General features: G+C 43.8%; 1 protein-coding gene across 2 annotated transcripts in view; it reads right to left on the bottom strand.

Moving 5' to 3' along the window:
* The window catches only part of LIPC (lipase C, hepatic type), a 121,039-nt gene extending 100,742 nt beyond the window's left edge, over positions 1-20,297 (bottom strand). The window contains exons 1-2 of one of the 2 annotated variants that reach the window (XM_045582173.1): positions 19,981-20,297; positions 11,380-11,505 (exon numbers count right to left, since the gene is read on the bottom strand). In XM_045582173.1, coding sequence (XP_045438129.1) covers positions 11,380-11,464 — 85 coding nt within the window. In that variant the 5' untranslated portion in view covers positions 11,465-11,505; positions 19,981-20,297. The remainder of the gene's footprint in view (positions 1-11,379; positions 11,506-19,980) is intronic. The other variant, XM_045582180.1, reaches the window with a different exon arrangement.
* Between the last annotated feature and the right edge of the window lie 5,874 nt (positions 20,298-26,171).

Raw genomic sequence — 26,171 nt, forward strand, 5'->3', positions numbered from 1 at the left:
GTGTGTGTGTGTGTGTGTGTGTGTGTGTGTGTGTTTTCCAGAGTAGACTGGTCTGGAGAGCATCTCTCCCTGGCAAATCTATGGCCGTATTACAGATGAGCCCCAGGGGACTTCAGTGTCTTATGGTTTTAGATGGGCAGGTTGGGCAGGACCTGAGCAGGTTCTCCCGTACCTCTGGAATGTGTCCTATGGTCTCCTGCAGAGGTGTGGAATTTGCCAGACAAAATGACTTAGAACTCATCGACTTAAAAAAAAAAAAAAGGTGCATGTTACTTAGCTGTTTGGCGAAGAGGCAGATATTCAATGGAAATTTGCCACCTGCATACTCCATGCCAGGCCTGTGTGCGTCCTGGGGACACAGATAAGACTCACCCTTCCCTTGCAGTCCTCATAGTCTCGTGGGGAGAGAGTGTGCTGGCAGATAATCAAAGAGCAGTGAGCCAAGAGGTCCCCGAGGGGCATGGGACCGAGGGCTCACATATATGAGAGAAAGACAGGAGTGAGGCGCATACAGTCAGGTGTCACATATCAACGTTTTGGTCAATGACGGACCGCTTATACGACACTAGTCCCATGGGATTGTAATGGAGCTGAAAAATTCCTATTGCCTAGAGACAGTGTTACTGTCATAAGGTTGTAGCACAGACATTACTCATATTACAACACAACTCATTGTGTTGATGCTGATGTAGACAAACCTACCGTGCTAATAGAACTATTAGTTCTATAAAAGTACAGCTCATACCGTTATGTACAGTTAATAATACTTAATAATGATGACAAATGACAATGCTACCAGTTCATGTATTTACCATACTTTTCCCCATTATTGCAGAGTGTACACTTTCTACTTATAAGAAAATGTTTGCTGTAAGACAGGATGCCATGCTACACGAGCAGCAGCCTCATAGCTCTCCCGTTTACTATGTCTCTCGATTGCATCCTTTTCTCCTGTGCTTGATCTACCCTCCTACTGTTATGCTGTGTAAGTTGTAGCCTAGGAGCAATAGGTTACACCATATGCCCAGGTGTGTAGGAGGCTGTACCATCCAGGTTTGTGTAAGGGCACTTTCTGATGGTCCCACAATGACGAAGTTGCCTAATGACACATTTTTCAGAACTTAACCTCATTGTCGTCAAGCAGTCCATGATTGTATTCATATATTTATACATACTAGAGACAGAGACAGGAATTAAATGGTTCTACAACACTCCTGCATACGGACATGCATATATAGAGACAAAGCAAATATAATAACATGTTAATAATTACTGAATCTACCTGGAGGGGATCTGATAATGCATTATACCATCGTTTCAACTTTTTCTGTAATGGGACACTTTTGTAATAAAAAGTGGGGGAAACATCAGGAGTACTACATGAACCATGTGAGCGTTATAATGGTAAATAGTAAATGCTTACAAATGTTTGTTTCGTGGCCCGAGATGCCTAGTGGCAAAGTGCTTCCACATATATGAGCCCATTCATCCTCTGGACAACCCTGTGGGGGTCGCTGATAGTCACCCCATTCACTAACGGAGGCATGGAGACCTCAGTGATTTGCCAAAGGCCACCCACTGGTAAGTAATGCAGCTGTGACTGAGACCCGGGTTTTAGACTGTGAGCCCAGTTCTCCTTTGTCACTCAGAGCCTCCCCCTGGAGTCCTGGTGAAACTCCTGCCCGGGCCAGGAGCCGAGAGCCCAGAGGTGCAGAAGAGCTCGCGTTTCTCCACCCACGCATGCTCATCCTTGGGCACCAGCCATCATCCCCTCCTTCTTTAGGGCTCTGCTGGGGGTGAAGGAGAAGATGGCAGCTATGGAGGTCTTTTCTCCGGGGCTGAGGCGAGGGCGAGCCTTGTCAATGGCCTCGTTAAAGGCGGCCTGTGAGGGAAGATCGCCTCTCCGGCCGGAGAGAGCTTCGCGTGGCTCACCGGAGCGCCTGGCGCCCAGCCAGAGGGCGTTTTATCACTTACCCACAACGTGAGCCAGATAAATGGCTCCTTCTTGGTCTCCTGCCCATCCCTGCCTGTGCTGCCAGAAAGTCTTAATCTTGCTGTTGCAAGGGGCCGAGTCCCTCCACTACCATTGCCAGCAGGCTCCTGCACCGCCACAGCACAGGCCCCTGCTTGGGCTGGTTCGGAGCGTGTAGACTTACTACTCACTTTCCAACCTCATGTGTATAAGCCTCTTTTTCTAATTCTGAAGCCCCTAAGGAGTTGCTGAAGCTCAATGAGAACAAAAAATATGTCTGTTGTGTCCCCAGGCCTGGCCTACTAACCGGGTCAGACAGGGTCTACAAAGTCTTTACTGGAAGTCACGGGCAGCATTTGTTCCCCTGCCCATCCCTGTGTTGAAGTCCTAACCCTTAGTACGTTGGAATGTGGCTGCCGTTGGATGGGGTCTTAACGAGGTAATTGTGGTTAAATGAGGTCTTTGGGGTGGGCCCCAATCCCATATGACTGGTGTCCCTATAAAAGGAGATTAGGTATTATACAGCTATAAAAGCGAGGGATTTCTTACCCTTTGGGACAGCATGAATGGACCTGGAAACTGTTATGCTAAGTGAAATAAGCCAGTCAAAGAAAGACAAATATCACATGATCTCACTTGTTTGTGGAATCTAATGAACAAAATGAATTGACCAAGAAAGTTAGACCTGAAGCAGGGAGGCATGGGACAGAATGTGGGGGTGGAGGAACTAGAAGAGATAAAAGCAGGGAACAGAGACAATGCCCACAGCCTACCAACAACAGGCCACAAAGTCTCTCCCCATCTGTGTTTGCAACAAGGCAGAGGGGAAGCCGAAAGCGGGAAAGACCGATGCGCCTGTGCCGATGCTGGCTCCAGCCTCCAGCCCCGCTGACGTCTTCCTGCCTGCTGGATCATTATGGATTAAACCAAGCAAGAACGAGTTGATAATAATCAATTAATGAAACGTGAATTAATTAACTAAATGATGAAGAGACCTGATGATTGAATTGCTCCCCCCTCCCTCTGAATAGACTCCAATCCAGAACTGCCCCTGCTTCCCAGCCCTTCCTTCATCTCCACAGCCCAGCCCAAATCTTCTAAGAAGCCCCTCTAACCCTTGGTGCTGGGACCTCCTGGGTTTCTCCGATCGTCCTTCCTGCCGCCGTGAGCCAAACAAATCTAACTCCCATTTGACTTTGAGTGTGTCCTTGGTTGGTGAACTCTCACATCTCACAACACTACCTGCCTCCTAACCTTTCACAGGGAGGTTGTGAGGAGAAGCAAGGGGTGTCATGCAGGTGGGAAGGAGATTTTAGGGCTGAAACAGCTGCAGGTCTGTAAGTTAGTATGACGTGGAATTTCCACATGATTCTCTTTTCAGACCTAGAATAAGGTAGTTTTTAAATGGAAGGTTTCTGTTTAAGCACCATCTGTTCTGTGTAAGCATCATCTGTTCTGTGTTCCTGCCTCAGTTTCCTGAGATTTGCTCATGGCTGGACCTGTCTGTCAGGAAGAGCAGGAAGAACAAGTGCCTGCGGGTGCCGGCCAGGTGAGGTTCAGAGCTGTGACGTTTGAGCCCCACCTCCATCTTTACCTGGTGATGATACTGTCTTCTGTCAGAGGGTGGCTTGGGAGTCAGCCAGGCCAGGAGATAAAGCGGTCTACCCAGCAAGAGAGGCAGCCAGCAATCGTGTCCCTTCTTTTTTCAAACACCCACCTCAGCAGAGGCCCGCTGCTCCAGAATGAGGTTCCCAACTCTTTATTGTGGCCTCTGAGGCCCTGGCCTCTGGCCACGTCTCTTTTAGTGCCCCTGCGCCATAGCAAACGTCCCAGGGCTTTTCAATTTTATGATCTGTGTTTCCAAACTGGTTCATGCTTTTCCTCTGCTAGAACTTCTGCTCCTTCAAGACTCAACTCCAATGTCACTTCCTCTAGGAAGGTTTCTCAGCCAGCCTCTCCTGCCTCAGGGCCTTGGGGTGTCTCGTACCTAATTGTGCATTTATCACATTGTGTTGAAATTATGCCACTCCCAATTTGTAAAACACACACACACACACACACACACACACACACACACACACACACACAGACTGCTGTAGGGGGCCGGAGACCCCATCACTTGGGTAGTTCCTTGATGAATGGAAGCGTGCTTTTTCATTTTTGTATCCTCCGGGATACATGTTGTGGGGCCTGGTACACAGTAGGTAATTGATAAATGCTGTAATTTGCTGCTGCTGATCTTGTTTCAGCATAAAGCATGGTATTGTTTTCACTACTTTGTCTTCTCTTGGGAACAGAAAGCGGGAACATTTGTCACTGGAAAGTTTTTCGAAATCATAGAAAGGCCACTCCTAGTCAACAGGCTCTGCCCAGTTCTGGGTAATGCCCAGCTCATATGAAAATAATTTTCTTGATCCTATCTTTAGGCTGCCAAGGAGTGGCTCAGCGTGGATGGTTAATTACTATTGCAACTAGTATTTTTCCACCAATTACAGCTTGGGAATTTTTCCATTTCAAGAACCACTTTCTTTTCAGCATGATATTTTATTTTATGGCATTTTATTATGCATTGTCACAAGTATCTTGGGGTTTTATATTATTTAGGACTTGGCTACCCCTGAGGAAGGTCAATATCCAAAATCAGTAGATGAGGAGAGGTAGGCAGGAAGCCAGGAATGCCCTGGAAGCTTGCACTGCTTCTGTGGGAAGAGCCCCAAGTACAAGTCCTGTTCAAGTTTTGCCATTAATTCTCTAGGTTGCTGTTTTAGTGGTTCTCAAGGTGTAGTCTTCACACCTCCAGCAGCACTTGGGAACGTGTTAGAAATGTGAATTCCTGGGTCCACCCAGGCCCACTGATTTAAAAACTCTGCAGATTGGGCCCAGAAATCTTATTTTAATAAAATTTATTTAAAAAATGTAATAAAATCTGTTTATTTTACAAATAAATAAGATTTAATAAAACCTTATTTGAATAAGCTTCTGACACACACTAAAAGATCAAGAACTTCCGATCTAGTCAAATTCCTTGGTTATATCATTTTAATGTAAATTTATTTTTAACTAATCAGGTCATTAAAGCAAATATACTATAGACATACTTTAACATTACATAAAATTTGTAGGAGATAAAAATTCATATATAAACTCAACCAAAGTATGAGTATTTGTTGTGCATTTTCTAGTATTTTTTTCTCTCAATCACACATATTCTGAGAGTTTAATCACAGGACCCCCCACAATTAGGCATACTGCTTTTGATCCACTTAGCACCGGAACAGAAATACTCCTCAGTGTTGCCACTTTTATATCTTCATAAGAACTATCTTCAAGGGCCTCACAACCCTTCACCAGGCCCCCAGATGTGAACTTGTATGTGTGGAGGTGAAGATGCTGTGGACAGACATGGAGGCCTCCCTTTGGATGCATTTGATCGCCTCCTGTCTACTTCTCCCCACCACCAGCCTCCCAAGCCCACTGTGAAAAATGAAACTATGAGTGTTTCTCAAAATACAACCATGTACAGAGAGGAAAGGGAGCGTAGCCAACAGACCTGCGTTTCCCAGAGTCTTCCAGAAGCCTGGATTCCCCCAAACCTGAAATCCTCTCCTAAAACCTTGAAGCAGCCAGGAGGGCAAGTGCTGCTTTGTGGCTAGGTCTAAGCAAGGCTGGCACCCTGAACCTCAAGGGAGGGAGCAACCGGAGGGTGAGCCCCAGGCACTGCTGCCCGTCTTACCATAGCAACCCCACTCCCGGCAGGCCCGGCTGGGCTCTGACCCATTGTTCTGGTTTTCATATATGGACTGAAGTCTGGCCATGACCCCCAGCCTGCTTGGCAAGGGGTCCAGATGTCCTGCCTGCCCCTGGCCAGCCCCTGTCCTGAATGGGCTAAAGGCCAATCTGGGGCTGAGAGTGCCCCATTCTGAAATGGACACCCTCCTTAGACCAGCATACAGCCACCTTCCTGGCAATGAGAACTGCTGTGCCCCTGCCTGTCTGGAGTCCATGGATGCCAGGGACACCCTAGCTGAGGTCAGGGTGGTCACACCCCCTGGGAGAATGTACCTGAGACCGCTCAGTCCTTTCTTGTGAATTAGGCCTCAACCCCTAAGCATTAGTTCAGCTCCTACTCCCTGCCCCTCTCCTTGCTGAGTTGCCTGCAAGACCCAGCATGCCTTGCAGCATTGCACCCGCTGGTGTGGGAAACAGGGCACAGAGAAGGCAGAGTGTGGATCTTGGTACTGGACAGATGACTTTTGGCTGGCTCACTTGGTGATTCATGTGTTTGGGTCAGTTTACAGGCCAAATTCCTTCAACAATCGGCCCTCTCAGTTACTCTGAAAAATGGGCTCTTCACCTGGCCCAGAATGAAAGAGTATGGGTGCAAGTCCCAGGTCCTTTGTGGAGGACAAGAAGGTGGATAACTGGCTGCTGTCCTCTCACTCTGGCTTGTTCTCATAAGGAGGGGTGGCACCCTCAAGAGGCTCCAGACCTACCCCACATAGGGCCAGGGCATCCAGCAGAGGGCAGATAGGACTTGGCTGGAACGAATGCCTTCTGCTGATCCCAGCTTCCTGTGCACCCCCAGGGGAAGAAGCCCCTGCTGGATGCCTCTGGGTATTACTCATGAACAAAGGCCTGTCAGGGACTGGCAGGCCCTCTGGGGGCTGATTCAGGCCTGGCTGTGCCTGTGAGGGGGGTGGAGCTGGCAGGTCTAAAGGACAGGACACAGTCTTTCTCAGGGGTCCTCTAGGGACAACAAATCTAGGGCCAACTTCATTGCAGACAATCAGGGTCTCTCTCTCTCTCTCTCTCTCTCTTTTTAATTTAATTTTTTTCTTTTACATTTTAAAACACATACTCCATGGCCTTAAAACTCTTTCTTTAAATATACTATGAATTTCTAGCAATAAGCAGGTATAGGTTATTTATTTATTTATTTTTTAGTCATGAGTCAATATGAACTTTATTTAGTCATTTTTTTGCCCCCACCTCATCACATATAAAATTTCCTCATACTCATTTCTAAAGCTACAAGGTCCCAGGTCCCTCTGATAATTGTCCAAAAGTTTCACCTCTTTCCCTCATTCAAACTGTTACATACACCCAGGAGGTGCCATCCCAGGAGGCATTGAGACTCTCTCAGACTCATTTCTACGCTGGGTTAAGATCCCAAGAGTTAAATTGTGCGTGTTGCTCTAGCTCAGTGGTCGACAAACTCATTAGTCATCAGAGCCAAATATCAGCAGTACGATGGAAATTTCTTTTGAGAGCCAAATTTCTTAAACTTAAACTTCTTCTAACACCACTTCTTCAAAAAATAGACTTGCCTAGGCCATGGTATTTTGTGGAAGAGCCACACTCAAGGGGCCAAAGAGCCGTATGTGGCTCGTGAGCTGCAGTTTGCCAACCACGGCTCTAGCTTGTTTGGCTCAGTGGATAGAGCGCCAGCCTGTGGACTGAAGGGTCCTGAGTTTGATTTAGGTCAAGGTCACATGCCTGGGTTGCAGGCCACATCCCCAGCAGGGGGAGTGCAGGAGGCAGGTGATTAATGATTCTCCCTTATCTCCGATGTTTCTCTCTCTCTCCCTTCTTCTCTAAAACCAATAAAAATATATTAAAACAACAACTGTGGGTGTCTAAGGGCCTGATTATGTCTGAATCTCACCACTAGCTCCCCAAAAACTTCTTGGAACTTTTAGTGGTCGGTGTTAGAAACAATGCGTAGTCACTCGCTGGCCCCTCCACTCTTGGCAGTTTATGATTGAACATTCAAATTGTTTCGTATGTTGTTGTAGTTGTAAACCTGTGTTTCTGTCAATACCTTCCTGCTCCCACCCAACCCGCCCGCCTTCCCCTTTCCCCCTGTCTCCGGCTTTTTTCTTCTTCCCAGAGGCCTGTTTTGTACCTTTGCTTAGGAAAGACTCGCTCTCTTTGGTTCAGATTCCATCCTACAAGGCCCTGCTCAAATGCTGCCTCCTCCCAGAAGCCTTCCTCCCACCCACACTTGGAAGTAAGCTCCTCTGCATCCCTACCTGCTCTTTGTCTAAGTACCACAGCACACACACTAGGTGGCTTGGGACCGACAGACACGTGTTTCTCAGAGTTCTGGAGGCTGGAAGCCCGAGGTCAGGGTGCCAGCCTGGTCAGGCTCTGTGATGACCCTCTTCTGGGGCTGCTTTTAGAAGAGTGCTGATGCCATTCGCCCTCATGACCAAATTACCTGCCAAAGGGCCCACCTCCTAATGCCATCATATTGGGGGTTAGGATTTCAACATATAAGTTTGGGGGACACAATCGCTTAGTGCATTGCACTCCTCTCTAGCAATACTCAACACATTCCGTATTCTAGTTGAGAACATTTTATATTCACATCTTATCTCCTTTATTAGACTCAGTGGTGTACTTCATGTATTTGAGACCCAGAATGGATCATTTTAATAGCCCTCTGCTCTATACAACAAAGTTATTTTCAGTAATACTCATGCAAAAATCATCAATTATCACTATTTTCTTGATTTGTTCTTTAGTTTTAGAGCAATGAGCAATTTTAAAAAGAATACATTTCAATTTTAAAGATACGCATTCAAAGTACTTCCTGTAAGAACCAAATTTTTACTTACCAAACAAAATAGTATACTTCACAGTTTGCTGTAAAATCTGTTTTACTGTTTTAAATGTTAAACACACAGACTCTACGTGTCACATTGGATAACGGAATTGAAGTTCTAGATTCTGTTTCTCTGTCTTACAATCGCTGTGCTATCGCTTTCCACTTTGTTTAAATGCAGGAACACGCAGTCAGGACCAGAGAGTGGGGACAGAAGATGACCTGGGTGAGCTGGGAGGACTCTGAGCTATGCCACATGGCCTCTTGCAATGAGCACACCTCACCAAATCTGTGTCAGAGGTCAACTGCTTAACTGGGAGTTCTCTATAACTGTATTAATGGTGACGGAGAACATCATATTTATTAAAGGGTAAGAAAATGTGCTCATTTGCAGTTTACATGTCTATGTATATAAAAGGCTAATAGGCAAAGTGTTCCCCTGGGAGTTCGACCAGGAGGCTGAGAGTTCAGTTGCTCGCTATGACTGTGCTGACCATCAGGGGGTGGTATGGAACAAAGGAAGGCCGAGGCTGGCAGCCAGAAGGCCCCTATTGGCTCTGATCACCGGTCAGGCCTAGGGACCCTGTCTGTGCATGATTTTGTGCACCAGGCCTCTGCCTCTAGTAGATTAATAAAACTCAACAATAACCAGAGCAGTTGTTTATAATGTTGTCCAAAGCAACTATTTTGGAGGGGAGCAGCTTTCTGTCTATTACTGACATAGGTTAGAACTGTGATCATGAAAGAAATATCAACTTTTATTTCCCCAGATAAGAGATCAACTGAAGGACTTATATACATGCATATAAGTACAACCAATGGACACAAAACTCTGGGAAGGGTGGGCATGTATGGGAGGGGGAGGGCAATGGTAAAATATGTACATAGATAACAATTTAATAAAAAAATAAAATTAAAAAAATAAAATTTCAAACAGCAAAAAAAGAAAAAAAAGAAAAAAAGAAATATCAACTTTTAGTAAGTCCTATGATTGCATGTACGTTCTTATGGATGGTGGTCCTCTTGTTGCCAGCTTTCGGGGCAGATGGCTCCCATTTTCAGCCCCTGATTGGACACTGAGCCCTGAAGGGCAGGGATAGCTGTGCAGTCACTCATGTACCTCCTCTGCATGAGCACAGCGGTCTGAGTGTGAGCGGGACCCCAGGACATCTCTGAGGATGTCCTCCCTTTTCCTACCTATGAGGCTGATTTCCTTCATGCACGTCAAACAAAGCAACTCGGCACAACAGATGGGGTACAGAAACGGATGGAAGAACTCAGCTGTCTTCCCTTAAGCCAGCCACGTCTCCTCTGAAAACCAGTCTGGGCCAATCAACAGCAGAATAGACAAATGGAGGGTGGTGTTCCACACCATGGAACACAACAGCGAACAGCGAACAGAGTCACCAGCACACACACAGCTGCAGGCACGAAGGTCACCACCATAATGTTGGCGAAAGAAGGCAGAACCAAAAGAGCACATACCGTATGCGCCTATTAACAAAAAGTTCCACAAAAGGCAAAATAGTCTGTGTGAAGGCTGCACAAGAGAGGCTTCTGGGATGTGGACTGGGATTGTGAAAATGTATTAAGCACTTGATGACATAGGCACTTTCCATTGGTGGGTGTCATACTTAATAAACAGCAAACAAACAAAACAACATTGCAAACCAAAGTTCAAGACCGCCCCTTTAGCAAAACACTGCACACCCAGGGAATAAAGATCTTCAGCAATCTGGCCTGCCTGACTCTAAGTTATTACCTTCATTTTAGAACATGGCTTTGTAAATTGGATGTGTATGCAAAATAGTTAGCATTAGTGGCTGGCACATGAAAAGCTTGGTGGATGGTAATAATTAATATTAAGTTATCAACTGACCTCGGGTTCAGAATCACCATTAAATACAAAGAACAGCCTTATTTCTTAAAAGAGAAATAAGGGTTCTGGAATTTTCAAGTACATTCTGGTTAGTAAATTCCCAATTCTCTGTGTTTTTTGGAGCCTCCTTCAAACCTAGTCTTTGAGAAAAGAAAAATCTAAGCCTCTAATCTTAGCATTACCAATTTCTCAGCAGTAACCAGCACAAAAACAAAGTCCCATATGCCAGGCTTATTTGGCCACATTGTTTGATTCACTCTATCTATTGTTTATTGATCCTGTGCACTGTTCAGCCAGGAAATCTGGAACCCACCTACCTGGTCAAGCTTTTGGATCCCTTTGGCCATCAGTCTAGTTTGTGAATTCAACAGACCAGACAGGCACAATTGCTGGTGGGTTCCCCAGACTCAAGAGTAAAACTTGGGCAGGAACAATGTAGTCTAGAGAATGTGCAATGGAATCTGTGCGTTAGACCTGACAGGAAGCAGGACTCTACACATTCCTTTCTTTTCTGAGTGAGCTAGCGCTGAGACAACCTCAGCAAGACGGAGCATTCCACTGCAAGCTGTGCTTCCCAATTCCAAATCAGATGCCGAATTAACATGCAGGAAGACAGGAAATTCTTTCCGAGTGTTCTCCACGATAGATGACTCTTTCTGAACCAGATGAGCAAGAGACTTCAATGCCAGCTCCAAGTGCTTTTACAAGACTTCCACTCCCTGAGCAGTTTCCTAAAATGCCAGTTGTTACGAGGAGACTACATGGCCCTGTGACCTGTCATGCCACTAACAGAACAGCTGGGTAAGCTATGAAGCCAGCTCTGTCCCACACAGTCAAGAACACGTGGACACTTGTGACATACATTAAAAAATAAAAATAAAAAAATCCATGCCCATCTCCAGAGAAGAGGCAGGCTCTTACCTAGTCCAAGGCTTTGTCCATAGGCACTTGATTGGATACAGATGCTCAAAAGCAAGAAAATGGAGACACACAGGGGACTTCCCATTTCTCCTGAATCACCCGGGGTCGAGGTCTTCTTGCTAATTTCTGAAGCAGAAGAGACCAGATTGCCTATTGATACTTTGTTAGGAAAGGCTGCCCATTAATAATTAACCTTTAAACACATTATCTAGTGTTCAGACATTCCTTGCTATTCCAGACCCCAAATCTAAGTGTATCTAATACAAAATAGAGGTTGATTTACAAAAGTATTTTTTTTATCCTGATACATGTTGAAAATAAAACATCTTGCCGTGTACTCTTACCTTCTTAGGCCAAGGTCACAGTTCCAAATGAATCAGTTTAAAGTTAATGTGTGTGTTTGGAAACCCTGCCAGAGGTCAGGGTAGGCGACGGTTGCCCAAGTCCCCCTGACAGGACTACAAAGGGGTTGCAGGCTCATGGCAGTGATGTTTTAAATCGCAGGCTAAGCCCAAAGAAAAAGCAAAGGGCTCTGCTCTGCAGAGAGCTCCCAGGCTCTGTGTTTGTTGGGTTGGGCAAACTTGCTGGTGCCTGTGGCCAGCGTGGTGGGGCCATGTTTCTAAAACTGAAAGGGACAAGAAACCTCTAACCTCAGTGTACGAAGCAAAGAGGCCTTGCTGAATGTCTTTGCTGGAACCCCATGGAGAGATGACTTTAGAAGAAACACAGTTTTCACTCCTCTGTGTTAACTGATGTGCCAACTGTGAGGAGGACTAAGGAGTAAGGCCACTAGGCAAAACCAGGCTGGGAAAATGCTACTGTGTATGACTCTCATAATATTCCTTGGGTCTCTAATTTTATTTTACCTTTATTCATTTGCTCAACTTTTTTTTTTTTTTTTTTCTCCATACCTCCTGTATGCCAGGCACTATTCTGGTCTTTGCGATATTCAAGCAAACAAAACAGACCACGATTCCAATCCTTATGAAGCTGATATACTCTTGAGTTGTAAGGAGTCAAATAATAGACAATAGACACAATAAGTAAGATGTTTAGGTAGGATGCATTAAGAACTATGGAAAAATAAAAAGGTTAGCAGAGTTAAGGTGGTGGGAGAAGGTAGTGATTTTAAATAGAATGGTCAGGGTGAGCCTTGTTTGCAAGTTGAACTTTAAGAAAAAGTTTTAGTGAGCTACCTCTGCGGGAGAAGAGAGCCAAGGCAGCCAGGACAGTCGGTGTATCCAGTGCAAAGGTCCTGAGGTAGGAACATGCTCGGTATGTCCCAGGAACAGCAAGGAGACCAGTGGTTAGGGAAGTGTCATTAAAAGAACTTTGGCTTTCACTCTATGAAACATGGACAACTATTCTGAGCAGAAGCCTGCAATGATTTGTATTATATTTTAAAAAGATCATTCTGGTTTGCAAAACTAGAAACAGATTATTAGCTAGGGAGCAAATGGGGAAATCTGTTAAGAGGCTATTGCCATGGTCCAGCAAGAGGTGATGGTGGGTTGATTCAGCACAGCAGCAGTGGAGTGGGGAGTGGGTGCTGGACATATGCTAAGGTTAATGCAGAAGGATTTCCTAACTACTGGGTTATGGGATGCGAGCGAATGAGAAAAGTTGAAGATGACTTCAAGGAGTCGGGCTTGAGCGAATGGACAATGGGGTTGATATCAGCTGAGATGGGAAGGCCGTGAGTGGAGCAGGTTTTGGGGGGCGATTAGGAATTCAGTTTTTACCTTTGGAGTTTGACATGTCTCTGAGACACCTAAAAGGGTAGACAGATAACTTGGTGATCATTGCCCACCGAAAGCTGACAGACAGGATGTCTGAAGCCACCAGCAGGTTTGGACAGATCAGCCCAAGGCCAGAGCCTATCACAGTGCTGTCTCATGGCTGCACCTCCTTCCAAAGGGCTGCAGCGTGGGGATCACCCATCAGGTTTCTGCCTTGGCTCCCTAGCTGACTCTGTCCTACCCTGCACCGTAAGCACGATCTGAAGGTTCCATTTACGTCTATTTCCCAGAATGTTGGAATCTAAAACCAGCTGACTATGCATGTTGGCCTCTTCTTCTCTGGGCCCACCTCCATCTCATGTCTTCTGGGTACTGCCAGGACCCTCACCCTGCTATGCAGATGAACCTACTAAAATGCAGTCCAACCAAGTGCCTCCAATGATCCTGGGTCTACTGTCGACTAGCTGTGCTTTTGCTATGTGACCTCAATGGGGTCCATCCCCTCACCTGTAAAATGGGATAACATGAGCTGGAAACAATATTTTGAGACATTAACTTAATATTATTTTTCTCCCATCTTCCCCTTGCTCTCCCTCCCACATAAGAAGAGCAAAGTAGAGAGAAGGCTACAAATGTTTTGTCTTCCCAAAACTTAGAACCAAGGGTAAGGGAATTTAACCTACAAAGGCAAGCAAATGGCTCAGATGTCTTAAAAATATGTGAAATAATAATGAATACCTCACCTACCTTCCCATCACTAGAAAGAGAGGGTTTTTTTGTTTGTTTGTTTTTGTTTTTTGCTTTGCAAGTGGGTGGGGGAGGGAGAAATTGTCCATAAGGGCAGAGGGAAAGTCCTTGCTTCCTAGGGACTCTACTAGAGGTGGTAAGAACCCAGAGAGAAAATGGCTGTGTGTGCGCTGGCAGCTAGGCAGAATATGTCCCTGTGCCTGGCATGGGATGCGAGTGAACCTCGGTGCCAACAGGTCATGTAAATGGGCAGAACTGACCCCTCAGTGGCCACCTGTGTGAACTGATGACAAAAGACCAGGTGCTCACTCCCAACCAGGCCTGGGTATTGTGTCTGAGCCAGAACTACAGCATAGCTGGATGGGGGTGGGGAGAAGGGATCCAGGAGGGCCTGAAACATAAGAGTTTAGACTCGTAATTCAGATGGATTAAAGAAAATAAAGACATTGCTTGCACAGCAGAATTTGTAGGCTGAAATTCACACCTCTGTAAACACAAGTATATTCTGACAACTCAAGATTTGTATGTGACGTGTCCAGCCAAATACTTGTTTCATGATAGAAGTTCAATAAATTATAGTGACTTATTTTAGAGTAAATTTGCTTAGGGCTCAAGAGTCCAGATTTTGAAATCAGACAGATCTAGGTTTAAATCCCTGGCCTATCACTTACTAACTGGGTGACCTAGGGCGACATTCATGCTCAGAACTTGACTTTTCTCTATCTGTATAATGGGATTAATAATACCTACTTGATCAGAGTAAAGGAGGTAACCTAAAGAGGTAAAGCCCTTAGAAATTCTGGCAAGAAGAAAGTAAAAAATGGTAGCTATTATTATTATTTTTACTGTTTTTAATTCACTTTTGGGAATGAATTAAAAACAGTAAACAGATAACAGCAGGGTCACAATTCAAATTCTCGCAGAAAATGAAAAGATTAGGAAAACAGATCTGGACCAGTCATTCAAAAGTCTAATTGAGCGTTGGAATCAGAGTAAGCTAATAGTTCAGGAAGAGGAGGAGTTGTGGGCCTACTCCAGAAACAGCTGGATCAAAACTTGTAGGTTTGGGGCCTGGAGAACCTTCATTGTAAACAAGTCCTCCAAATTGTTCTTAGTTATTTGAAGTTTGAGAACCATTGCCTGAAAGTGGTGCTTAAGAGGTCTACTGGGATTCAAGAAGAAAATAATATTTCTTTCAGATTTTCCTTATATTATATGTTAGAGGCATTTAGTGTCTCCTCCAAAATTCATATGTTGAAACTTAACCCCCTAGGTGATGGTATTTGCAAGTGGGGACTTGGGAGGTAAGAAGATCATGAGGGTAAAGCCCTCGTGAATGGCATAAGGGACCGCAGAGAGATCCCTTGCTCTGTCCTCCATGGAGGTTACAATGAGAACATGATCATTTATCAGCTGGGGCCTTGATCTTGGACTTCCCAGCCCGCAGAACTGTGAGAAATGAATTTCTATTGTTTGTAAGCCACACAGTCTATGGTATTCTATTATATCAGCACAAACAGATTAAGATATCACTTTGGGAAATTTTGTTTGTGTATTTATAATGTTTACAATATATTCACATTATATAATTTATATATCGTACTATATAATATCTGAGTGCTATATATAGTGTGTGTATATATATATATATATATATATATATATATATATATATATATATATTGTATATATGCTTAAGTGACCATTACAACTGGACAACCAGACGAACAAACAACCGGCCGGTAGCTATGATGCACACTGACCACCAGGGGGCAGATGCTCAATGCAGGAGCTGCCCCCTGGTGGTCAGTGTGTTCCCACAGCCAACCTCCGATGGCCCCTCCCCCTGGCTGGCCCTGATTGGCCTGATCGGGACTGGGTGAGATGGCCCTGATTGGTCCCGATTGCCTGCCAGGCCAAGGGACCCCACCTGTGCATAAATTCGTGCACTGGGACTCTAGTGTAGTTTATAAGCAAATAAACAACCATATATTTTGGAAGGGACACTCAAAATATTTTTAAAAAATGGATAAAGGTACTCCATTAAGAAGATGTGAAGATTCTCCCATAGAGGAATAGAGTGGCCCCCAGGCCTTCATGATCTAACTCCATCAATACTTTGGAACAGTCTTTAAATCAATTAGTGAGATCTTTAGTTATTTCCACACCCAAGAAATCCCAGTGGTTTATGGAGGACCTTTCATTTTTTCATGAGCTGAAAAAGAGGCAGGTCTGAGTCCCAGGACGGCTAGAGCCTACAGTAGTGTTATCAACGCTGCCCATAGTATTGATAGTACAGCCCAGTGGTTTCTCTCGTCTGCACTCCTAAGGCTAAAATAACAAAGGTATTATAGCTAGAGTCTTAAAAACCGTCCCACTTTTGTTCTCTTTTGAAGAGCTTCTTAAAGAAATTGAGATTTTCAGAGATTGGCATTTGATGACCTGAGTGTAGCTTTTCCCTTTAGTGTAATGGTGATAAGAAAGTTAATCAGGAGAAGAGCAATCAATATTTTACACAGGTAACAAGAGCAAGTCCCAGAAGGGAGAAGCCAAGGGGAAGTTCACTGATGAGAGAGACAGGGTTTTATATTTAGGACCAGATTTATTTGTGTTCATCTTCAGAAACTGGGGGATACCTGTTTCTGAAAAGCAGCCCCACGTGGGGTTCTAAAAAAAGAGTAATCAAAACAATAACTTTTGGATGGTGCTATCATCTCCCTATTTTTACAGCTGAGATTTCAGAGATGAAAAACTGAGACAAAACCCCTATCTTACTAGTAACAGGTTGAGAGGGGAAGGGATCAGTGCCATCTCCTTAACCACACACCCTTCATCTGCTTTCCCGGGACTGCACCCTCTAACTCTTGAAAGATAGATAAAATTTATCACGTTTTCAGGATCATTGTCACTAGACAATGACTACTCTCTCTTATTCCTGCTTGGGGCAACACTGCCACCAGGAAAATGACCAAGTTGTCATTGCGTGACCAGTCGGTTCTGTGTGGACATTCTTGCACCGTGCGAGGCTATGGCAAAACAAGTCGAAACACTTCCTCAGTTTGAGTTGGCTTCTAACATGCCCTCATTTGGAAAGGGGTTGGCCTGGAGTTTAACCTTTCTCTTATCAGTTTTTTAAAAGAACAGTACACAAACGAAAGGGGAAAACAAGGTTCAGGATGATGTTTCAGACTGAAAGAATGAAGTAGTTCAAGCATTTCAAGCTCATCATGCCTCATCCATTAACCTTTGCAGACTGTCCTTTTTATCAGCTCTGCCTCTGACTCACTGGGTGAACTTGGGGGAGTTGTGTAACCTCTCCCTGCGTCAGTTTTTCTTTTCTGCAAAAGGAAAGCGTTTATACAAGTCCTGGCACAATCAAAGCTCATTGGATTTTTCTAACGAACGAATTAGGAATTACTTCTTCCATTTTTACAGGTGATAAAATTGAGGCTCGGAGAGTCTTTGCCCAAGGTCACATGTTTAATCCATGTAGACTGGATAGAAGTTCCCTGTAGCACTATTGTTCTCTCATCCCACAAGTCTAAAGTGAAGAGCTGAGTACCTACGGAGCAAAGAGATCTCTTCCTATGCTTATTTTTATGTTTTCTGCTCTGTGCTGGCCCATTTACATTTCCCATCCGATTTCAGCTGCTGGTTTGTGCAACAATTAAAAACACCAAACCAGCCAACCAACCACAACCACAACAAAATCCCTCACAGAAACTAGAGCATTATTCTTTTTTTGTGACTAGATGCTCAGGAACCAACAATGCATTTTATGATTTTAGTAGTCCCGGTAGAATAGAAGACTTTTTTTCTCTGCATTATGGTTGGAAGCAAAAGGAAGTAAAGATTTAAGTTGGTTTTGAACAGCCAGATTGGCATTGAACGTTGTTGGATCCTTAAAGTTTTTAAAGAGTTTTCTCCTCTATATTAGTAAGAAAGAGGGTGGGTGTAGACTGGATTCTGTGCCTGGATTATCCAGATGCTTGTGGTGTGGATTAGCTTGTTGATAGGTGATCATTCTAGGGTCCTCAGAGAGATCAATCAAGCCACAAACCGTATAACTGATAAAGGAATGCTGAAATGAATGTGCAAATAAAAACAAAAATACCGTCTTGCACAGTGAGGGAGGGAAGTCAACCGAACTTCCCAGTTCAGGACAGAATTTGCATGTTACCTTGCTACTAGTCACTCATAAATTAACTAAGGTTCCCACAGAGTTATAAAAGCCTCCAGGGTAGTGGACACGGAATCCGATAACACAGGAGGCTATGTTCCACTGACTCACAAAATCTCCCCGCTAATTCCTATTGTTAAGAAACGGGAAAGGAAAGTGCCAGCTACAGAATGCTCAAGGTAACCGGGCAGGTCCTCCCAGGGGAAAGGCTGGCACCTTTTGTGTCTTTGTCTCTGGAGTGGAGAACGGAACTGGATTTGCAGGTTGGCCCATTTAGTGGGCAAATCATTTAAAATCTTTGTGCCTCGGTTTCCTCGCTCTTAAAAGGGGGTTTGGGAGAAAAAAATAAATGAGAAAAATCCTTGAATTGTGCTTAGCACCTCACCTCAGCTGTTATTATTTTTATTGATTCCAAGCTTTTGGTTGTGCTTTCTTCTTCTCCTATCCTTACGTGTTCCTCCCATTCCTTCTCCTCTTCCCACCTCACTGACTGTAATAAAGAGCAGGAGGACTCCTTATGGCGATGGGCTCAGGGCAGGCTGCTGTGACGTGTGGATTATTTGGAGCTGAAGACAATCAAGGCCCAATAGATGCACCAAGAGACTTTTACCCCCCCCCCCCCCCTTTGCTGCCTAAAAGAATTTAGATAAGGACCCTGGGCCAGAAAGAGAGCTGTCACCAGAGGCACATTTTTACATCCGAAGGACTTATCTGGCCGTGGCTGCGTGGTTCAGTTGGTTGGAGAATGGTCCTGGGCACCACAGGGCTGCAGGTTTGATCCTGGTCAGGGCACACACCTAGGTTGCAGGTTTGCTCCCTGGCTGGGCACTCCTCCTGGAGGCAACCGATTGATGTCTCTCTCTCTCTTTCTCTCTTCCTTCCCTTCCTCTCTCGCTAAAATAAAGAACATATCCTCTGGTGAGTATGTTTAAAAAGGACTTATTTGCGTGCATGGCAAACATCTGTTTACTAAACATTTTCTCTTTCCATCTCCCTGTGATTCGTCCTCCCCTTTGAAGTCGCAGGCCCAGCTCCTCCTGCTCAGGATGGCTCAGAAGCCTCCTCTGACTGACTGTCTGAGAGCCTCTCGGGACTTCTTTGTGGGGCTCCTTGTCTATATGAAATTAAATTTGTTTTTCTCCTGTTAATCTGTTCATGTCAATTTAATTATTAGGCCAGGTAAGGAACCTAGAAAGGGAAACGTTTTCCTTCCCTATAACAGTGTTTTTTGAAAAGAAAAAAAAAAAGAAAGTACATACAGCATCTATGTTTCTTGTTGACTTTGAAATTCACTGTATAAATTGTTACATAGTCCTTTTATTTAAAAACTAGAGGCCCAGGGCACAAAATTCATGCACTGGGGGCTGGGAGGGTGAGGGTTGTCCCTCAGCCCAGACTGCACCCTCTCCAATCTGGGACCCCTTAGAGCACGTGTCAAACACAAGGCCCGCGGGCCAAATCCGTCCCGCCAGGCCTTGCAATGTGGCCCGCACCGCGCTGTCATCACTGCACTCCGCTGCGTTTCCATCACAATGACAGTTTATGACTGTTCAGTAAACCATTCGGCCTGCGATTTAGGCTGGATTTTAGATTTTGGCCCCTTCTCTGATTGAGTTCAACACCCCTACTTAGAGGTTGTTCGACAGCCAGTGGGATCAGGCCTAAATCAGCAGTTGAACATCACTCTCACAATCCGGGACTGCTGGCTCCCAACTTCTCACCTGCTTGCCTTCCTGATTGCCCCTAACCACTTCTGCCTGCCAGCCTGATCACCCCCTAACCACTCCCCTGCCAGCCTGATTGACGCTTCCCTACTGGCCAGATCGCCCCCCAACTGACCTCTTCTGCTGGCCTGGTTGCCCCTAACTATCCTCCCCTGCCGGCCTAGTCGTGAGCCTCACTTTAGCCATCTCTGCTGGAGCTGGCTTTACTTACCTCCAGGCAATGTGCAGGCAAAGGAGGACAGAAACACTGCCCTGTCTGGGCTTCCTTTAAATTTATGGCCACTGGGTGATGGCCTGGATAGAGCCGTTTGTTACTCCACAGCTCCCCTCCCGTCGCCTAATCTGGCTGCCAGGCCACTGGAGGACTCTGGGGAGGGCGAACGTCCTTTGGCTGCCCTAGGAAACAGCAGTGATTAGGTCTCCGAGGCCAGGCGGTGTGTCATTGGGATCTTGCAGCTGGGAGGAGGATACAACCAGATTTACAGAGGGCTCCCTGCCTCCAGACTATCACACCATCTCTCCGGCAGAACTGCTGGTCTTAGCTCTTGATAAAAAAGTAACTTCCCTTGTCCATTTCCCAGTTAATGTGTAAACAAGGAAGGAGGTGGTAGGCTGTTGATGTGTGTAGCGAGACCCAAGCTTGGCCAAACTTGGTGCCACAGAGAAAGACATGGATCTGAGGAACAAAGGTACGGGTGTGAGCCCAGCTCTGCCTTAGGCAAATCTGAACCTCTAAAGCAACGGGGATAAGAAAACCCGTGATACCGACCTGGGGAGGTCATGAGAAGGAAGGGTGGTCAATGTGCAAACATCCTTGAGCAGTAAAAGCACCCACAGGAAGGAGAGACCCAGACTGGGACACGGAGTGGATGGGTGTGTTTGTGGAACAGAGCTTGTGGGAGACTAGGGGGCACTAGCAGTTCTGCTTCCCGACCTCACAGCAGAACTGGCCTTGTCACCACTGGGGCCTGGTGGCCACCAGCAGAGGGGAAGGTCTGGCTTTGAGCAGGACAGAACTCTCCTAGAAGGCAAAGATGGGGTGCTGGGATGCCCACTTTAGGTGGCTGACAGGCTTCGGCAAGGAGGCCAAAACATGAATAGACTGCTTCACAAAAATAATTCCCTTAGACTTTGGAGGGAAGTGGGGAGGGGAAAAGGGCAGCTGAGATCTGGGGGCCTGCAAGTGAGCTGAGGGATAGTGCAATTAGGGAATTCCTGGGGGCCTCACATGTACTCTCTAGTAGATAAAGCCTGGGATGTTTGGTTAATGAAAGGAATTAATTTTATGATGAAGCTCACTTTAGGCGTCTCTCTGACTGCTTTGCTGGCCCTTCTTTTCTTCATTGCTGCTTTGACTGAGTTCAGAGCCCTTGAGTTGCCCTCAAGACCCTCCTCACCCGTCCCCAGAGCAATCTCTGGTCTGCTTTCCCCCTGGGGACTCATGAGGAGAGAGGTCTGGGTATAGAGGTGAGCTCTTCCAAGCAGTGAACGCAGATGGAAAAGAGAAGGTGTCCAAAGGCTGAGGCCTGGGGTTCCAGCATTTAGAGGTCAAGGAGATGAGGAGGGACCATTCTGCTTTGGCCAAATTATTTATTTTTAAAAATATATATATTTATTATGGATTTCAAAGAGGAAGGGAGAGAGATATAGAAACATCATTGATGAGAGAGAATCATTGATTGGCTGCCTCCTGCATGCTTCCCACGGGGGAGGGGGGGAGGGGGACGGAGGCGGGGTATGGGCCCACAACCCAGGCATATGCCCTTGGCCAGAATTGAACCTGGGACCCTTCATCAGCAGGCCCACACTCCATCCACTGAGCCAAACTTGCTAGGGCCCAAATTATTTCTTAAGAATAAATTCTTATTGGTAACTTTTCTGCCTGAAGGGTGGGAGCAATATGGTTGTAAATGAATGTGTGAGTCAATTTCTGGGCAGCTTCACCCACACTGGATGTTAGCATTTGACTTTCTTTTGGTTCTTTTAGAATATGTAAATTGTCATCTTCAGATTTCGCTCATTTATGTGACTTTGATTTTTTAGAGAGAATTAACATTTCCCACCCTGTCTACTGATTCTATTTCCCTTATGGGAGCAGTTCTGTCTTTTACCTATTTATTGTTTGGAATCTTGACATTTATTTTACAAATTTGAATTAGCTATTTATGATAGATCTTAATTCATTATGCTGTTTGATAGAAATATTTCCCCCTCTTTAAAAATTCTTTAGTAGTGCTATTTTTTATAGTACAATCATTTAATTGTTTCAAAGATAATAGAAAGCTAAAATTCCCTCAGAGAGATGATAAACACTTTAAAAATTTTTTTGTCAGTTCTTCCATAATTAGATTTCATATTTAAATCTTTGATCAACCAAAGTTAACTTTGGTATTTTATTTTTAATTATAAAATCAATAACTTTATTATAAAAAAATAAGAAAATGAAGAGTAGAAAACCCCTACATTATTAACCAATGTTACCTCAATAAATTTAATTTAAAAAAAAACAAACCATGATGGAGAATATACATAATTTCACCATCCATACATAGCCACTGTTGACATTTTGATGTGATTACCCTCCAAATTATTTTTTCCTGTCTATATATTTATTATAAAAAATACAACTTTCCTGTCTAAATATTTATTTTTAAAAATTCTATATACCGTAAACTCTTTAATGACCTGTCTTAATATATTAATGACATATTTTAGTGGCATTATTTTTTTAAATATTATTTAAAATAACTATAGAGAATTCTGTGTATAGATGTACCATAATTAACTTAATTCTCTAACTTTTAATTAACTTTAATGGATTTAAGATATCACTTTTATGAATGATGCTGCTATGAACATACTTAAGCATAAATTTGGTTCACATTTTCAATCACTTCTTTTGTTTAAATTTCTGAAAGTAGAATTGCTAAAGCAAAGGCTATAAATATATATAAATATATATATGTATATGTTTTTACCTATTTACATGTACTACCAAATTAAGTAAATGCATATCATTTTATGTTCTCATCAACAGTGAATGGATGTGCTCTACCCTCTCCCTGTATTAATATTAGCTATTAACATTTTTACAATTTGATCTTCAACTGATAAGCCAAAATGGTATAAGTATATTTTATTTTACTAGCATGTTAAAGTTGAATTTATCACTCCCCATTTTATTTAATATTTTCTTTTTTATAAATTACCTATTACTGATGTTTTATGTCATATATTAGTTTATATATTTTTCATCTATTTTAAATTTGAGGTGCTCATTTCAATTTTTAAAAATGATTTCAAACATACAATATGATGAATATTTATGAATACCACCCTGTTACTCAGATCCATCAAGTCCTAAAATGTTGCCATGTATGCTTACTATTTTTGTTAAGAAATAGAATATCTGTATACCTGTGTACCTCTTTCTAATCTAATCTCATTTTTCCCCCCTCAGAGCCAACTCCATCCTGAATTTGGTGCCTATAATTTTCATCTATGTATATGTTTGCATCACATGTACGTAGCTATAAAATATATAGTCGTATTTTATATATGTACAAATATTTATCAGCAACTTGTTTTTTTCCACTCACCTTATGTTTTTAAGATTTATCTCTATTGATAAAACTGTTATTAATGATCCTTTAGTGTGAATATATCACAATTTGTTCATCCTATTGATGATCATTTGTGTGGTTTAGTTTTTTTTTTTTTTTTTGCTTGTTTTTTTTGTTTTGTTTTGTTTTTGCTATTGCAAACAATGTTGTTTATTGTCCACAAGTAGAAGCTTCTGGAGTTTCCTTCTAGAAGTGAAATTGCTGGTTTGTAACGTATGTCTTTTCAATGTTACAAAAGGCTGACAACTTATTCTTTAACATGATTACACCAATGAAAACATCATCAACAAAATGTGAATGTTTCTCTAATTCTTGATAGTGTTAGATTATTTCATTTTCATCAGTTTAATGAACGCAAATGGTATCACATTGCCTTATTTTTCATCTCTCTAATTCCTGGTGAGGCTGAACATCTTTTTACATGTCACTAATCATTCCAATTTCCTCTGCTATGAATTGCTTGCTTCTTATCTTTTGCCCATCTTTCTATTATTTCATTAGTGTTTTTCTTACTAATTTTAATTCTCTATGGTTGCAAATACCCTTGCCCAGTCTGTTGCCTTTTTGTCTTTTCACAATGCTTGTGGTGTTTTTTATTGAACAGAGTTTTAAATTTTCATGTAGTCAGATCCATCAATCTTTTCTGCTAAGAACAATCCTGTAGAGAAGGCAACATTTTACCTTTACCACGTAGGGCTTTTTTGGCTGGGCCTGAGTATTAAACTGATATAAGACAAACTAACAGGAGAAAAGCAGACAAATTGGTATGTTTTACATGATACAGGAGCCGTCTTATGAAAATGAAGACCCAAAGAAATGGTGAAACTTACATGCTTTTATACTGGGTAGAACAAAAGAGGAAATTGTGGAAAAGTAACAAAACTATGTAAGGAGGATAAAGGAAGATGAGAATTATTTAAACAAGGTCTGTCTGTACAGTATTCTCTGAGCTTGTCTTCTTCACTGAAAAATGCTTCTTTTCCCCTGGTACTGAGTGGGCATCTTTTATAGGAGAATTAATTTTTATCTCATGTTTTTGGAAGAAAAGGGGAAATTAGAATGCATTTCTTAAATCTCCTTTTCTTTTTAGCTCAAAATAATCCTTATGCCAAAGTGGCATATTTTGAGATATTCTATTATCTTTAAAACCTTTGTGTCTTCATTTCTTCAATTTTTCTTTTAAGGCTCACCCTGTACCTCTCTCCAAATTTGCAATCCTATATAATAAAGAGGTAATATTCAAATTAACCCTCACACCCTCACAAGATGGCTGCATATGATCAGGCTGGAAGGGGGGTTAATGACAGACAACCAAACAACTGAACAAGCAGGCTTCGTGGGGCAACCAGGCTGGTGTGTGTGTGTGTGGCAGTAAGAGGCAGCCAGGCTGGTGGGGGGCGGTACAATTGTGGGCTATCAGGCCGGTAGGGGGGCAGTTGGTGCCAATTAGGCTGACAGGAGGGTCAGTAAGGGGTGACCAGGCCAGTGGGGGGGGGGGGCACAGTTACGATTGACCAGGCCAGCAGAGAGGGAACAGTTAGGGGCAACCAGGCCACCGGAGGGGTTGGGGGAGGGGGGCGGCAGTTAGGGACAATCAGGCTGGCATGCAGAGGCAGTGAGGAGCGATCAGGCAGGCAGTGGGGGGAAGTTAGGGGCAATCAGGCAGGCAAGCAGGAGAGTGATTAGGAGCCAGAAGTCCAGGACTGTGAGTGGGATGTCTGACTGCCAGTTTAGGCCCTATCTCCAAGATCAGACCTAAACTGGCTGTCAGACATCTCGCAAGAGATCCTGCATTGGAGAGGGTGCAGGCTGGGCTGAAGAGACCCCCTGACCCATGAACAAATTTCATGCACCGGGCCTCTAGTTCTTTTATAAGAGGTATTCAGTGATTGGTCATAATCTTTCAGCTTTCTTTGAATTTATCTTTATTGGTCACCACACTCTTGTTACAGCTGCATTCAGTAAGCTCAGTTTAAATGAATTTTCTGCCCATGTTTATTGAGCCTGGCAAAGATGAAGTAATGAGTAAGTTAGCAAATAGGTGGTATTGATACTGTTGTAACTAGCTAATCATTAATTATTAATAGAAAAGGAGCAAAGGGAAGACCAGACATTATAGGCTTGTTCCCTGCAAAACACTGGGGTTGACAAAGGGAAGGTATGGTTGTCAATCACACTGGGAACAGAGATGGTTGGTCAGAATGGATGTGGCCACTGCAAACCCAGGAAGATTTGGGGCACTTAATCCCTTAAATAAAGGAGATCTCGCTCATGCTCTTGGTTCCTCTTGGCCCACTTGGCTCATGGCTTATGCTTGGCCTCCTGGCATTTGTCTGCTTGCAATGGACTAATGGACTGCAACTAGCCTGGTGCTGAACTGGACCCAGCTCCAACGTGGAAGGGGAACTCTGGAAGCTGGTTCTGCTTCTAGCTTTACTGAAACCCCAGCTGCACTTCTTCCATGGCTGGACTAAGGGAAATGGAATTTTGAAAACCCAGGAATTTAATTCCACACAAATAAAAACCACTCATTCTCCTTTGCAAGTCTCAGAAAATTCCTTTTCTCGGGATCTCATAAGAAGTCCACCCCAGCAGCACCCAGTGGGGAGAGGACCTCCACTTCGTCTGATAACAGTGTGCACAAGACATTCTGCTCTCCTGTCCTTGGTAGTCATTGCTAGTTGGCTGCATTAATTCTTTGTTTATTTACCCACATATTCACTTATCCAACAACTATTTTTGGAAACTATATTATATGCCTGAGCCATTTTTTTTTAAT

The sequence above is a fragment of the Pipistrellus kuhlii genome, unplaced genomic scaffold (genome assembly GCF_014108245.1).
Source record: "Pipistrellus kuhlii isolate mPipKuh1 unplaced genomic scaffold, mPipKuh1.p scaffold_m20_p_1, whole genome shotgun sequence".
Lineage (NCBI taxonomy): Eukaryota > Metazoa > Chordata > Mammalia > Chiroptera > Vespertilionidae > Pipistrellus > Pipistrellus kuhlii.